Source organism: Melospiza melodia, chromosome 15 (assembly GCF_035770615.1).
Source record: "Melospiza melodia melodia isolate bMelMel2 chromosome 15, bMelMel2.pri, whole genome shotgun sequence".
Taxonomy (NCBI): Eukaryota; Metazoa; Chordata; class Aves; order Passeriformes; family Passerellidae; genus Melospiza; species Melospiza melodia.
The window spans coordinates 18,932,696-18,948,457 of NC_086208.1; the positions used below are offsets into that span (position 1 = coordinate 18,932,696).

Sequence of the window (15,762 nt, forward strand, 5' to 3'; positions counted from 1 at the left end):
AGAGCAGGATCAGGAGAAGGAAGGTCTCATTCCCTCAGGGGAGGTGCTTGTCTGGGGAGAGATGGGGAAGTGTGGGAGCCCTGGCCTTGCAGCAGCCTCATACAAGAATTCCAGGTTTGACTTTTCAAATTTAATAGCTTCCATTTTATATGAAAAATATATAAGTAATGGATAAGCAGTTAAAAAAAATCCAGTGCCCTTGTTAAAAAACCCCAAACACACCTTTAATAGCAACTTAATCTATCAACATCCCAGTTCATTCAGTTTAACATAAATTATAAACTCTATTCAAATAGGTCCAAAAACTCATAAGCATTTCTTAGAAAACATTTTGGGAGTTGGAAAAGATGGCTCAAGTGCAGCTGAAGGACTTTGTTCTGTTTCCTGGTATATGGAGCTGCTCCCCTGCAGCTTCCAGGAACGAGTTCTGTCCTTCAGTGACACCATGGGAAACACTTCCCTGAAGCTTCTGGAGTGCCAAGAGCCAGCAACATTTCAGTATAATGACAGTACTTAAAGCAAGGAGGTCTTTTGGTCAAGAAAGGCATTCACAGTGTGGGGGAGCTACTGCTCTTCCCTGGCACATCCCAATTCATCATCTCCATGTTCTGTGGGAGCATCCTTGGCTGCAGGAACCTGAGTGTCTTCAGTGAGGTCAGGGGGATCCTGAGCAACTGGGCTGTCAAACTCCTCTTCTGAGTAATGACTGGGGAGCTCTGCTGGGAAAAAAAAAGAAAAAACGAGCAGATAAGATACCATTGCTGTGTTTAACTGATGCTTCCATCACCAGAATCCCAGGCTGTGGCAAAGGCAGCTCAGAGATAAGAGCTGCATTTCACCAGAGAAAAAGTGGTCACAGCTTGGTACAAGCACCAGGGAGTTTAACCACAGGAAAAGTGTTAAATGTGAGAGTTGCACATTGCAGCACTCACTAGGGAAGCCATCAGGGCTGTGAGCAGCAGCTCAGGTCCCTGCTCCCACAGCAGTGGGGGCCTTACCCTGGCCGAGGCCCTGCAGCCGCGCCTGCCGCCGCTCCAGCGCCAGCTGCCGGTTCTTCTTCATCCGCTCCTGCTGCTCCTCCGTCAGACTGGGCCCGGGCAGGGAGCCCAGCTCCTCTGCACTGCCCCAGTGCGAGTGTGCATCCTCAGCAGCTGTGTCCAGCCCGTTGCTCGCCCCTTCTTCTGCTTAAAAAGGGAAGAGGGGCAGAATCAACACTTTAAACCCACAGAGATCCACAACACATCAGTCAAGAGAATATTCTGAAAGCATTTCTGTGTTCTACATTTTGTTTTGACAGCTGAAGCTCATTTCATAATTTTAATGGGAAATTTTCTGCCTAGGCCCACATCCCCAATATTCAAAGGGCACAAGTGCTCAGAGCTCACACCCACAACAATCAATGCCTGAGTGCACAGCTCTGTGTACTGAGTGAGCAACAGCAGCTGTGCTCGAAGGGTCAAAAGGAACCGGAAATCCAGGCAATCCTTAGGGCCGGGTCATTTTCCTCCCAACACTACTAATCAAACACTGTCCTTTAGAAAGTGGCAGGAGTCCTGCAGGAATTCCAACCTTTCAAGGCCAGGCTGTGTGGCACTAATTGAAGGTGGGGACGTCAGGGGATTGAACAGGATGGGTTTTAGGGTCCCTTCCCACCCACACCAATCCAGGATTGTGTGAATCAGAAGTCTGAACACATACATTGAGTACTCAGCTCTGAATTCAGTGTGCTCTATTACAGAGATATTTACTCATCTGCCAGCACTCAAACATGCAAAGTGGAGGCAGTTCAGCCAGACAAACTTCACCCACCCACAGAGCAGCAGAGCACCCAAGGCCGCTGCACCACTTGAAGCCTGGGAATAGTAAGGAGAGCTGACAAAAAGGTTGGGTTGCTAATCCAACACCCCAGCCTGAGGTTTTGTTTCGCACAGTTCCTCCCCTGAAGGCTGCAGCAGTGCCCTCAGTGCCCCGGAGGCACGCTGGCAGGGCAGTGTGTGGAACCATCGCACAGAACAATCCGATCCCTCTGCAGACGCTGTCGGCAGGAACCACTCGTGTTGCTGTCCGTGGCTGCCTCTGGCTGCAGGGCAGCTCTCACACTGCAGCACAGGCAAGGCAGCCACGTGTACCAGGGGCACCCCAAAGCCCAGGCCAGCTCTCTGCACTCACAACACAGAAACCTCTTTTAAAGCAGCAATTTCTTCCACACTAGAAAAGCCTATCATGATCATTCACTTCTGGTCAGTAGGAAGGGAAATAAATAATCTTAAGCATTGAAGAACTGAACAGAGAGAGCATACCTTCATTATTTTTGAAGTCTTCATGTAAAATAGGAAGATCAAGTCTGATCCGCTTGAGGCAGGTCTGCAGGTGGGACATGAAAAACTGGGGTTTCATCTGCAGCAGGTTTTTATGTTCAACTTTGGGAGCATGGGAAAACCACAGCAATTTTACTCTTTGTTACTCTGAACAAACACTCTCACTTCATGTCCATTTGACACACAGACCTCCAGTGCTGGGATCATCTTCCCAGTCCTTCACCTATCACCCAGCCAGGTGAAGCTGAATTCTTTATCCGTCTTCTTTTGCAGGTTCAAACATTAAAAATCAACCAAACAAAACCCAAACCCCCAACCAGGTCCAGCTGGTTAAGCAACTTGCTGTGGTTAAAGATGGCCTGAAAATGCTGAAGCCAATTCGCTGGAGGATTATTTCAAATAAAGAAAGGTTGTATATAAATATAAACATTAATACTAGACAAAGCTCTACATTGAGAGAAATTTATTTAAGTAACATTTTACTTCTGAGCAGTATGCACAACCTAAATCTTCTTTTACTGCATAATTGATCCCCTAAACCTACTTCTTACATTATTCCAAACCACGAAGAGCTGACAGATATACGTACCTGAACTTCCTTTTTGTTTCCCAAAGACTCCACTACATCAATAAAATCCTCAAACTGCAGTTTTGGGAACAGTCTGTGAGCCCAGTGCTCCATGTGTTGGATCAGAGTCTTCAGGTCCTCTGCCTGGAGCAGGAAAGACAACACCCAGCTGCTGAAGCTGACAGAGAGGGGAGATGCAGAGGGCAATGGGGCAGCAGTTCCTGCACACATGGAGCATCTGCAGCCTGACAGTCTCTGCAAAACGGCAGCAGGACCAGTGTGGGGGAACCTTCCCTTCCTCCTCCCACAATCCATGTGGAAGCTCAGGCTGTGAGAACAGCGCTGACACAAGTTCAGGGGAGCATCTGCACATCCTGTCAAACATCTGCAGGTCCTGAGGCATTGTCCTTAATCAACCAGGGCTGAACTCAGGCTGGAATAAATCCACAGGGGCACAACTGGCATTGCTCCTGATGTTCAGAATGCAGATACATCAAATTAGGCTGATCTAGGGAAGGTTTTTGCACCTTTCAGCACTACTGCCCAGTTCCTGGGTGCTCCAGCAGTAATAAGAACACCAGAGATGCACAGGAGTCCTTGCAGGGTGCCAGGAGAATCATGGACTTGTTTGGGTTGGAAAAGTTCTTGAAGCTCACCGACTCCAGCCACTCCCCCCGCACTGCCAAGGCCACCAGTAGAACGTGTCCCCAAGTGTCACATCTGAAAGCCTTTTAAATCCCTCTGGGGACAATGACTCCACAGCACAGGCTGCCCAGGGCTCAACAACACTGCTGAAGAGATTTCCCCTAATAACCAACCTAAAGCTCCCTTGGCACAACATGGGGCTGTTTCCTCTTGTCCTATTGTTTGTTGCCTGGGAGAAGAGACCGACCCTCCCCTGTCTACAACCAACTCTACAATGATGTGTAAAGGAAAACAAGCTCTGCATGTTGAAGTGCACCCAGAACAATAAGAAAGCTTGTAGAGAAAGTCCTGCTTTCTCTTGGCTCAAGTGCTATGTCACACTTTTTAAAAAAACTTTGGGATTCAAAACCCTGCTTGTATGGACAATACAAGAATCACAGACGGGATATTCTACTTCTAGAGTTGAGGAAAAGAATTTTATGATCAAAATATGGATTTTTTTTTAAAGCATTTCATGTTTGTTTTAAAGTCTGCAGCTCCAAACAACATGAGGTCTTGTTCAGGTCCTGCTGGGAAGCTGGCCAGCAAGAGTCCTATCAAAGCTCCCCATATCAGACAGGCAGCACTCCAGCAAACCTGCATTCACCTCCCAGGAAACAAAACCCAGCTCACCAGCTCTTACCTCGTGCCCTTTGCCCTTGAACTTGACATTGTCAAACATGTGTCTCAGAGCTGGGAGCCCTCTTTCTGAAGTTAACCTGGGAATAGGAAATGGGGCAGTTATTTGAAACCCACTCTCTTCTATCAATTATCAAGTAAAAGAAAAAAAAACAAAGAAAAAAACTCACATTTATTGAAAGAGCCTAAAGCTTGGATTCTTTCTGTTGATTATAAAGAACTCACACCAGTTTTAGAGGTACCTTAATAATTTTCTCCCACAGCCCTACATCAAACTCAGCACACAAAGAAATATTCTGTATAAAGTTACCTTTGGGCATCTAATCTAGGCCTTGGTCTCTTTACTGCCTTCTGTTTGGTCACAGCAGAATCCTTTGTTTGGGACTGCTGGTTTCCATCTGGATCTGGGGAAGAAAACAGCATCATTCAAGTATTCAAAGCAATTGCTGCACATTTTAAGTTTCTACTTGTATTTCTGATAAGTGCATTGAGAGTACATCCAATGCTCTTATCTCTTCTAAAAGCCAACTCATAAAGAGTAACTATAGATGATTGCTGTACAATTATTTGTAGCAACATTTTGTCAGAAGAGTTTGAGTTTTATGAAGATTCCTTTCTGCACATATTTTCATGGATTCCACAAAAATAAAAATTTCCCACAAGCTGGAAAGCATCTCGTGATTAACAATTTAAATTTACAGTTTGTTCTCCGCCTATTTTAATGCACTGAAGTTCAACACCACTAATTTCGATTGCACAGCATTAGAATGGGATTTTTAGGGGTCCCGGGTGCTCACCTCCATTAGCCTGAGCCCATTCTGCATCGTCTCTTCCTGGAGAGGCAGGAGGGGGAAGAGGTGGGAATGTTTCATCTTCTGTGTTCTCATAATCAGGAAGATCAAACAAGTTGTTCTCTAAAGGATCTAGCATTGCCATAAAGAAGCCTTTTTCCTCTCCTGCAGAAAACAACAAAAGCATTTAAAGAGAAGCGGCGAGGCTGCCCCAGAAGCGGATAAACGTCAATTATTTACAATATTTACAGATCGTCATACAATTAAACAGCAGATACCATACAGAGGATAACATAACCCAGCTTTGCTGAGCCGAATAAAACAAGGGCTTGTGATGTTCCAACTCGCCAAAGTTACTTGGGAGTGGCAGGAATTAACTAAAATAAGTGGATTCCTGACTACAGCGCTTATCCATGGAGCCGCGTGGCACTCACATTCCCCACCAAAGCCTCGGGGGGAGGAGCGGCAATTCCCCAAATTTACAGCGCGCTCACCCACCCCGAAACGCGGGCTGGAGGAGGAGGAGTCCCCGATCCCGGCTGCTCCAGGGAAGCTCACCCAGAGCCCCCGGCCGCAGCGGGCTGGCCTGAGGCGATGGCAGCTGAAGCTCTGTTTCTCTGTTTCAGGAGCGCTCTCCGGAGCAGCCCCGGACTGAGGCGGTGACAGCTGAGACTCTGTTTCCCCGCTTCAGGAGCGCTCTCCGGAGCGGCCCCGGGCTGAGGCAGTAGCAGGAATGGCTCTGTTCCTCTGTTCCTCTGTTCCTCCGCTTCAGGAGCGGCTCCGGCCGGAGCGGGGCCGGGCTGAGGGGCCGGGGCCGCCCCCGCGCGCGCCAGCTCCCGCGAGAGCCCCGGGTCTCGCGAGCTCCCGAAGGCCGTGGCTCCGGGGTTTTGGCGCCAAAACGCAGTGGGCGGGGCGAGGCGGCTGAGGCGATCCCAGGGCTATGGAGTCCGGGAATGCTCCGTGTGGGAAAGGACATTGCAGAGCATCTCATTCGCATTCCAACCCCCTGCTCTCGGCAGGACACCTTCCACTGTCCCAGCTTTCTCCAAGCCCTGTCTAATCTGGCTTTGGACGCTCAGGGATGGAACAGTTGCTCTGGGCAACCTGTGCCATGGCTGCATCACCGCCACAAGGAGGAATTTCATCCTAATATCCCAGAATTTCATCCTAATATCCCATGTAAACCTACTCTGTTAGTTGAAGCCATTGTCCCTTGTCCTGTCTCTCCAGATCCTTGTAGATGGTCCCCTCATGAACTGGAAGGGCGCAGGTCACCCCAAAGCTGCTCCAGGCTGAGCAACCCCAGCTCCCTCAGCCAGGAGGCTCCAGCCCCTTCTCAGCTCCCTCAGCCCCTCCTGAGGTTCCAGCCCCTTCCCAGTTCCCTCAGCCCCTTCTGAGGTTCCATCCCCTTCCCAGCTCTGTTCCCCTCCCGGGGCTCCAGCCCCTTCCCAGCTCCCTCAGCCCCTCCTGCGGCTCCGGCCCCTTCCCAGCTCCGTTCCCCTCCCTGGTTTGAAAGGACAGGTCTCTGCTAAGGAAGGCAGGAGCCTCTCTTCAAATAGAAAATGCAAACCTCCTCTCTTCAAATTATTATAATTTTGAAATTAAGGGGCAAAGATATGGGAGTAGGAATAACAGTTCTTCATTAGGGAAAATAAAAATAAAAATGCAGTAATGCAAAACAACAGTGCCCTGCTCCTGTGGCCACACTGCTCCCAGCCCAGGACCAGGACAGAGCCATCCTGAGATGTTCTCCAGACAAAGCCTTCTGGGAATTGACAACTGAACAGTTTGCAGTTGTCCAGGCAGGAATAAATACACCGAGCCCTCAGAGGTTTGGCAGCTCTGCACATAAAATGCCATGTAAGGATTTGGGCTGCAGGGACAACAGGAGAGGCTCCAGGCTCCTGTCTCCAAAGCAGTTGGAGCTGTAAATTTTTCTCATATTTTTACAGCTCAGTCCATAGAAGTGTATCTGACTTAAATTATAGTCTCTTTTTTGTTTAAACAAAACTATATAAATTAATGTAAAATATGAATCCATTAAAGGAATTGGTTTTCCCTTATTTCTCTATAAATTCAAATTTGACATACAATGTTTCTGGTAATTAAATGTATTCTTTCTAGTACGGCAAAATCAATTGCAGTTACCTTCTGGTTAAAATTCTTTTAACAGTAAATGTTTAAAACGTGTATTCACAATTGCAACATCTTTTATAATCAAGAATATATCAAATATAGAGAGAACACGCTAATGGATTTTTTAGCACTGAATCAATTAATCTTATCTTTTTAGATATGGCCAATTTCTTCAATTGATTGAGGCAGCTGAAGTATGAAAATTAACACAGAGATTTAATAATAATCATAGATCAAGTGCTGTTAATTTCCAGCACAAAATATTGTAATTGTCATATAAAATTACTGAAAATCAAATATCTACATGATGAGCTCTTTGCATTGAAAATAAGAGTCGCTTTTTGTACTGAAAAATCCTTACAAACAAACAAACAAAAATCAGAAGATCACTTACAATCTCTGCACAGGACACGGTTATAAAACCCACCATATTTATGCGACTTTGATTAATCAATATTTTTGAAGTGTGTTTAATTAGAATCTGGACTTGATGACCTAGGTGGTTCTTTCCAGTCCTATGTTCCTAATTAAATAAAAAGCAAATGCTGGCAAGCATTGATTATTGGTTTTCCTCAGGAAATGAATAACCAGCCACATGCTGCTAAAATAATAAGTCAGGAAAAAACAAACAAAGCACCCCCCACAGGTTGTCTCCATTCTAGAAAACACTTCTGGTTTCTAGTTTAGGTGAAAAGGAAATATTACTGCTTGTTTCTGTTTGATTACTGTAATTTCATTAGGAAAACTGCAGAAAATTAGCACCTTATTTTATATTTCAGTCTCATTTCCTGCTTTGTTACACGTAATATACAGCAAAGCAAATCTGTCAAATGGATAATTGCCTGCTTCCATGCTTGAAGGGGTTTATTCCTAAGGGAGCAGAATTTGCTCGGCAAAAAACACTTCAAATATTGTGTTGGCAAAGCTGTTCATGCCATAAACCCTCAGCACAACTGCTCCCATTGTATTAATGTAAAGTCACATCCTAAGGATTAAGCAAATTTCAGTTATTTGTAATTTATACTTATTTACATTTATACCTTGCTGGTCTAATCTAAATTTGATATTATGCAGCCACCTTAAACGTTCATTTCTAAGCTTTTAGTATATCACAAAGCATTCAAATTGTGCTGTGATCCACAGGGCTCTTTTAAATCTGTGTTTCTTGAGGAAAACAAGGTGCAAGGCAGGTGTGATCTCTGCCAGGCTCTCTGTCAGCTCCCTTCAAATAATTTTTGATCCTCTTGGCCAATTTTTTTCAAATTCAAACCAGACTTCTTAAATTCCATTGCTTTATGGGACTAATTATTTCCCTAACTTGCTTTGCTAACCACTAAATAGACTAAGAAGTATTAAATCTTGCAAGTAGAAGTTTGTGTGCACATGTTTTGGCTGTAAAATATGCGGCTCCATGTGGCAATCGAGTTTGAAAAGTTGGCTTAATTTAGATGCAATTGATCTATATAGTAATTGTGGTTTTCTTTTCATGCAAGAAATTAGGCAAAATTTTGGTTTCTATAAGGGGAAAAAAGTGGTAATGAAGACAAGCTTCTTTGTTCCAGTTCTGTTTTCAGAGACAAATTATTTCTATTTTTCCAAGTGGTGGTGAAATCAATAAATCAGAAAGTCTCCCTGCTCAGAAGCCTCTCTGAAATGACAGTGCCTTCTCTTTTTTCTTCATCTTTTCCTCTGTGATTCACCTCCAGAAACACCTGTTTGTACAGCAAAACACAGTTCCTTCCAAGGAGAATATCCAAAGTTCCAAAACATGTGTTCTGTTTCGGCTGGGGAAATGCACTCAATTTTTAGAACTAATGCCCTGAAGTCAAACCTCTTTGTTTTACAGACAACGGTACAGAAATTATTTCTGCAGTGGCATCAATCCATATTCCCGTGGATTTATTTCTAGATACAGTGAACCCAAGATATTTTTGGGTTTTGTCCTTTGGTCAAAGGGATTTGAAAAGAAATTGAGGAAATCAGTAATTTCAGAGTGCAGTGTTCTCAGTGCAAGGATAAAGCACTCCAGAGGAGGGAGCTGTCCCTTAATATCTGGAATTAGATGGAGGGAATATGTCTTTAATGGCAAAGCTGTGAATATTTTTTTTTTTTTCTTTAGAGATGGATAAGATTATAGGAACTCTTCAGCATTTTTGCATTATATATAGGGAACCTTGTTCACCATTTCAGTTTCTGTAAAAACATTAATAATTATTTTGATTAAAATATAATTATACTTTTGCAAACCACAAAAATTTAAATCATACAGAATTCAGGCTGGCTCTTTATCCACAGTATTCACAGCAGAAATTTTGTTATGGAATTAACTCTGCACTTCTTCTGGTGTCTGAATCAAGTCACTGGAGTATAAAACCTGTTCACTGCTGGACAGGTGTTATTCATTCAGGTGGTGTATTCACTTGTCTTGTATATGAAAAGGACAGTTAGGGAATCTCAGGAAAAAATGGAGCTGCCAAAATAAACTGATTTTTCACTCTTTTACCAGTACCAAGGCACTACCTCCACCTCAGTGCTGAGTTCCTCGGTCCTGCTTCACTTCTCAGCTCACGTGTGTCTGTGAGAGGTTTCATTTATCACATAAGCAAAATTATGAGTAACTGCAGAGTCTTTTCTGCTCCATGTGTCGTGTTTGTTGACAGATGGAGCGCTGTGTGGTACAGAAATGCACAGCGGCAACAGAAAGAATTTCTCAGCTGTGTCAGAAATCAGAAGAAATCTGTAAGCCCATCTCACTGTGTAACTCCCACAGGCCTTAAAAGAGTTTTCAGCTGACTTGTGCTGGATTCAGACATTGAGAAATAAATCTTATAAAGCAACTTAAACTTTAGCAAAGTTCCTTACAGATCTCAGCAGTAGAAGCGGATTGTAGAGTCACTCTGTTCACGGAAGTCAGGAAGTCAAATGTATGGAACTCCTTTTATCTCCTGAACCTTATCATGTGATTACTGTATGTGTCACAGTGCACACGTGTGTCCAGACTGGCTTTGCTATCCAAACAGGGCCATTGGCTGCTTTAATATTCCATATCCTGCCCCCGAATCCCCTGCAAGATCCACAGCCAAACAGCAGCACCTTTACATTCCAGTTCTCCCTGGTGGAGAGAGAACTGCTATGGAAGAACACGTTCCACTGACCATAGCAAGGATAAATATACATATATTGCTCTCAAATAGCAAGGATAAATATACATGTATTGCTCTCAAAGCAACTTTGCTGCCCCAGAAGGGCCCACTGGGGCACGGACACGCAGCTGTCCTGCCCGGGGGTCTGGGCTGAGTGACCCGCACTGTCCCAGGTCCAGCCAATGGCACAGGACACCTCTGTCCTGCCTCTCCTCCGGATCCCTCTGCTCGCACTGCTTGTAATACTGCAGTTCGCACGTCCTTTAGTATTAAGTGGCAGGTCCTTAAAAAAAAATCAGTCCTTTATCGATTTGTGGAAGCAAGTCGATGTTAAAGCAAGGCTCTCTTTAAGTCATCATTAAATAGGTTGGGTTGGAAGGGACCTTGAAGCCCATACAGTGCCATGGGCAGGGACACCTTCCACTATCCCAGGGCGCTCTAAGCCCCGTCCAGCTTGGCCTTGGACACTTCCAAGGGATGGGGCAGCCCCAGCTGCTCTGAGCAGCCTGTGCCGGGCCTGCCCACCCTGCCCGGGCAGGATTTTTGCCGCTGTCGCAGCCAACCCCGGGGCAGGGCTGGGGCAGGGCAGGCTCAGGGCAGGAGCCGCTGTGAGGGCAGGAGCGCTCTGAGGGCAGGAGTCGCTCCGAGGGCAGCGCTTCCCGCGGCCTCGCTCCCCGCCGTGCGCGTGCGCGCGTTCCCAGCGCATGCGCGCGGCGGTTGCGGGCGGCGCGCGCCGGCGCGGTCCCGGCCGGGCACATCCCGATCCCGGGCAGTGCCCGCCGGAGCTCGGAGCGCTCGGAGCGGGGTCCCGCCGCCGCACGGCCACCTGCCCGCAGCCCGCGGGGGCACCGCCGCCAAGGGCAGCTCCCCGCCCGCTTTGCCGCACCGCAGGAAGTCCCTCGGACCTGTCCGAAGTGGGGCCGCGGCCGCTCCGGTCCGCTCCCCTGCGCGCCGTGTGCGGGCGAAGATGCCGAAGAAGAAGCCCGGGCCGATCCAGCTGAACCCCGCTCCGGATGGATCCGCCGTGAACGGGACCAGCTCTGCGGAGTGAGTGCTGGCGGGGCGGGGTGCGGGCCGGGCCGGGCCGGGCGCTGTCCGCGGGGTGCGGTGCTCCGAGCCCGCCCTGCCCCGCACGCCCCGGCCCGGCTGCCGCGAGCACCGCGGGCGGGACTCCCGGTGCCCCGGGCACGGCGGGGGATGCTCGCTGTGCCCTCCGCGGAGTGAGGGGATGCTGCCTTCGGCCATAAACAAACTTCTGTTACACAGGCGGGGGAAAAAAAAGTGGTGAAAAAATAGGGGGAAACTTGTATGACTCCTTTCTCCTAGTCCGTAATGGTGTCTGCTGGGCTCTTAGCTTATATAATTAGCTAGTAATGCCAAATTACACGTTTGCGATGGCATATTTCATAAACGTTGTGTGTGGGAGAATTTATACTGGAACCCACAGATTTGTGGAAAAGGTGTTTTGTTTTGTTTTGCCTCGTCCTTGGCTTTAACCCAAACAATGGTTAGTTTGAGCAGATCTGTTTGTCACTAATTGACATGTTGTGCTGGCTACGGCAGGAGCGTGTGTGGAGAAACAGCTTCGGAGCTGCTCTGTGGGCAACACAAACATGACACTGTAAATGTGGGAAGGGCTGAGCTAATCACGGGGACACTTGTGGGGGAAAAAGCGCTGAACATTGGATGGTTGCATGGTGGTGCTGGTGAAGCCTCTGTTGCAGGTTTCTCACGGATGTGGGTGGGCAGGGTGGCCTCGGTCAGGCAGACACAGCCCCGGCACCGCCAAGTGATGAAATGTTACAGCAGGTTTTCATTTGAGGTTCACGGGTCAAGGTTCACACCTTGATTTTCAGACAGTGGTGTCGGGCTGGCCCTGCAGCGAGCCTTGAAAGCAAAGTGTGTCTTGGAGGAGCAGATTCCTGCCCCTGTATGGTCAGCTCGGTCCTCTCCGGAGATGTAAACTGAGCTGCGATGTGCGGCTCTAGCGCGGTGACACAGAGGATGTGAGGCAGCCTTGCAGTGACATGTGCGACTCTTGGGCTTTAAAGTGCTCCGTGTTCGTGTGTGCCACGTTTTCACACAGGCTCAGATCTCCTTTAACCACCCAAACATCTAACAAAAAATCAAACAAGCAAAACCAAATCGACCGCAAAAGAAATGTAACCCCGAAACCAAGCAAACACCTCCCGAAAAATAAAAAATTCAGCATCTAGCAGCTCCAGCTGTGACATTTCTAGCAAAATCTTTTGATGATTAACTGAGCGATGAGCTGTTGAAAAACTGTTCTTTGGCAGGAGTTAGTGATTGTATCTAAGCATTATGATCTAAATATTACAGAGCTTTTGTTCTGGATTGACAGGGGGAAAAATACTGTGTTTTTGTATTTGCTTGGGTAGCACCTTCCAGTCGATTTTCTCAAGGCAGTTGGGAATATGTTGATTTAGTCTTCAGGGATCCCTGTGCATTTTAGTCTTGCTCTACAGAATAAATCTGATACACCAGTCACTTGCTGCTTGTAGTACCTGATGTAAATCACTCGCTCCCAATATACCCAATATCGTATCTCTTCCCGCAAGAAGTGTCATTAATTTTAAATTGCTTTTACATGTATGGTACTCATTTACTTGTTGGAAGCCTTTGGAGACTCCTGGGAGTGCTGGCTCTGTTCTGCACTGATGAACTGCCTTGCTTCATTTTCTGCTCCGTGTGTTGATTTGGCCGGGGTCTGTGTGTGTGTCCCCAGACCTGTGATCTGTGTCACACGCAGGACCTCATACCCAGCTTTTGCCAGGCTTAGAGGTGGCCAGTATTTTTAAAAGAAGTAGCTTAGTGAAAGTAAATTCAGCAACCAGTTGTCCTATATACGGCCAGGATTAATTAATCATGGAAATATCCCCTCATCCTGCTAATTTTAAGCCCTCGTTGTGAAAGATTTCAAATAGCAAAGAACAGTTGCATCAGAATTTAAAAATGTTTTTGGAATTGAGTTGAAAACAGTTTTGTTTTTCATTTCCTTAATCTGTCAGGTTGTTTATTTTCCTCCCCAGCCTGCTCCGGGTTTTTTCCCCCTTTGGTCAGTGCCTGAGTTCCTCAGTCAGGTGTTGTGAGGCTGTCGTGCATGCCGTGCATCCCTGCACTGCCATATTAACACTTCCTAAAGCCCCGAGCCTGCACTCCTGGAATTTTGGCAATGTGAGGCTCTGGTTGCTGGTTACAGACACAAACCTGGCCCTCTCCAAACGCCTCCCCGCTCCTCAGACACAGCAAAGCACCCGAGGAGCTCGAGGATTTGGCAGGGCAAGAAGGCAGATTCCCAGCGAGGCGATGGAATTGCTGTCCGCGAGTGCCCCAGGGACCCCGAGGGAAGGGAAGGAAGTTCTTCAGGCCCTCAGGCGATTTTGGCACCGGCCCAAACGGATGTGCAGGGCCTGGGGAGCTGTGCTGGAATTCTGAGACTTTCTCTGTCGCAGGGGGAAGGTTCTGTGGCTCATTAATGCTTTTAGGAACGAGCGCTTCTGACACCGTGATTTCCTGGCAGAAAGGAAGGGGAAGGGGAGGAAATGAAAGAAGGGGCTGGATGATTCAGGATGTCCTGCTTTGCATTTGTGTCCTGTCCTCTGTCTTCATCCTTATTTGGTGCTGGGAGCTCATTGACTGGAGCAAGGGAAAGCTTATTATAGCATGTGCTGTGGGGCTTTAGGGCTATGCAGGAGGCCTGGGTCTCATGTGCCTGGCTCTTCCTCTTTTTTCCTTTCTTTTTCTCTTTTTTATCCCTCTTTTTCCTGACAAGGTAGTACAAAGGGGAGCTAGCGCACTTACAATTCAAATTCTCGTACCCCATATATTTAAATGAACGTTTCACAACGTTTCTCCCCGACGGCAGATTTTGTTACTTGTAGCTATTACTTAACCACAACATCCTGTACCAAGAATTTTTCTCGAGGGCCTTCCCAATCCCTGGCTCTGCCCGGTTGGACAATAGAGGCAACTTCATGCGAGGTTTTGCTGTGCCCTGAGCTTCACTTCTGCTTTTGGCACTTCCCATGGTTGCATGGTGAGGGCTGAACCTCTGCTGCTCTGAGCTGCCTCAGCTCCTCAGGCTGAAACCAGGATGACACTGGCCAGCTGCAGGTTTAATTTCATTCCTTGGAGCTGCACGGATATAATTGTGCAAAGCTTCTGCAGGGAAAGGGGAAAAAACCCAGCCGAGCAAACCTGAATGAAAATTAATTGAAGGAAAACTGTTCTGGCTGAATGTTCAGTGTCGTAATAGCCAAAAGAAACAAGAACAAATCAATCTCCAGTTTATGGATTTGTGTTCCTTTCAAACTTCTAGCTCTCTGTTGCTTTCACTATCTGACAGTTTTCAACCAATTTTGGTTTCTCTGAAACCCGGCCTCAGAACGTGAAGTAGGAAAAAAAGCAGGTTTTGAGATAATGCCACTTTCTGTATTAGAGTAAGTTTTTTGTTCACATGGAAAGAAAGATGCTTTGTGAAGTTCTTTAATTGCATCTTTGAAATTAAAAAAAAAAAAATCAAAGAGAAGGCTCAAACAAACTCCTCTGAAACCTGGCTTTTTACCTCATCTCAATAAATCTAAACAACTTTCCCAGCTCTGGTGTTAAAATATAAACCTTCCAAAAGTGCCTGGGATTTGATTAAATACAAAAATGACAACAATACTTTTTAAAAATTGAGTGCCACTGACTTTTATGTATTTATGAGCTTTGACACAATGAGATGGAAGTGTGGTTTTTTTCCAAATGCAATTCTTTTCAAAATATAATTGTGTGTATGTTTTAGCAACAACTGGTGTCTCCCAAATCAAGCCTGAGCTGTGACCTCTGCAAATCTCAGATGTGAAGTGTCAGCTACAATAGGAGGTTTGTGTTTAATTAGATAAAAATGAGAACAAGAAAAAGTAGACAACAGATTTTGCATCCTCTCTGATATGCTGAAAAGAAATGGGCCCTTGAGAGGGGTTTAAGATGGTGTCCATAGGTCTTTATCACCTTAGGAGCTGCATTTCTTTTTAAAAAAGAAAGAAAATCCAAAGCAAACTGTGAGTAGAATGAAGTAATCAGGCACAATGTGGTTTTTCAGGGTTTTCTCTTTTTAAAGCCTCAGTTATAGCAACCTGTGCCTTAGAACTGTTCAAGCCAGAGAGTAATATTGTAAAAATGGGTGACTGCAAATTCCAGTCATAGTTTGAGTATTAATTAATCAGCCTTTTCTTATTGCTGCTGTTTATTCTGGTTAAATTGCATTTAAGGAGGTCCCTGAATGGCTGCTGCAGCTCCCTGTGGTCGCTTGGCAAAGAAAAGTTTGGGGACTGTGCAGAACTGGGTTGCACTTCAGTATATATTGGTATATATTGCAATTAGCAAAGTAAACAGTTGCTTACTTATTGTGCCTCCTGCAATTTCTGTGCTTTTCAGTGTCTTTCCCAAGGGAGCTTCAGTTTGGGTTTTTGAGGGGT

The 15,762-nt window shown here is 46.3% G+C and overlaps 2 protein-coding genes and 1 non-coding gene across 6 annotated transcripts in view; 1 reads left to right on the top strand and 2 right to left on the bottom strand.

Annotated features, from left to right (window-relative positions):
* Window positions 1–108: 108 nt before the first annotated feature.
* TIPIN (TIMELESS interacting protein) lies at window positions 109–5,815 on the bottom strand. Of its 4 annotated transcripts, none has more exons than XM_063169992.1 (8): window positions 5,559–5,815; window positions 5,007–5,165; window positions 4,520–4,613; window positions 4,214–4,289; window positions 2,908–3,030; window positions 2,301–2,364; window positions 999–1,184; window positions 109–719 (listed from the first exon to the last, which is right to left on the bottom strand). In XM_063169992.1, exons 2-8 carry the CDS (start codon window positions 5,143–5,145, stop codon window positions 565–567), a joined length of 837 nt encoding a protein of 278 aa, XP_063026062.1. In that variant the 5' UTR covers window positions 5,146–5,165; window positions 5,559–5,815; the 3' UTR covers window positions 109–564. The 4 variants fall into 4 exon arrangements, with proteins under 4 accessions (XP_063026062.1, XP_063026064.1, XP_063026063.1 ...); XM_063169994.1 differs by having other exon boundaries at window positions 999–1,181; window positions 5,499–5,815; XM_063169993.1 differs by having other exon boundaries at window positions 109–716; window positions 5,499–5,815.
* On the bottom strand, window positions 1,990–2,123 carry LOC134425506 (small Cajal body-specific RNA 14). The gene has a single exon (XR_010029699.1). It is a non-coding gene; the product is annotated as a small Cajal body-specific RNA 14 (non-coding RNA).
* Window positions 5,816–11,078: 5,263 nt separating the features above from the next.
* Window positions 11,079–15,762, top strand: part of MAP2K1 (mitogen-activated protein kinase kinase 1) — a 32,545-nt gene continuing 27,861 nt past the window's right edge. The window contains exon 1 of the mRNA XM_063169995.1: window positions 11,079–11,326. Within this exon, the coding sequence (XP_063026065.1) occupies window positions 11,247–11,326 (80 nt within the window). The 5' untranslated portion in view covers window positions 11,079–11,246. The remainder of the gene's footprint in view (window positions 11,327–15,762) is intronic.

Excerpts from the sequence above, each read along its gene's own strand:
- TIPIN (XM_063169992.1), bottom strand. The coding sequence starts at position 5,145 with ATGGCAATGCTAGATCCTTTAGAGAACAACTTGTTTGATCTTCCTGAT. Across the intron at positions 1,185-2,300 it reads AGACTTCAAAAATAATGAAG|CAGAAGAAGGGGCGAGCAAC; the intron begins GTATGCTCTCTC and ends TCCCTTTTTAAG. Across the intron at positions 720-998 it reads GCTGCAGGGCCTCGGCCAGG|CAGAGCTCCCCAGTCATTAC; the intron begins GTAAGGCCCCCA and ends TTTTTTTCCCAG.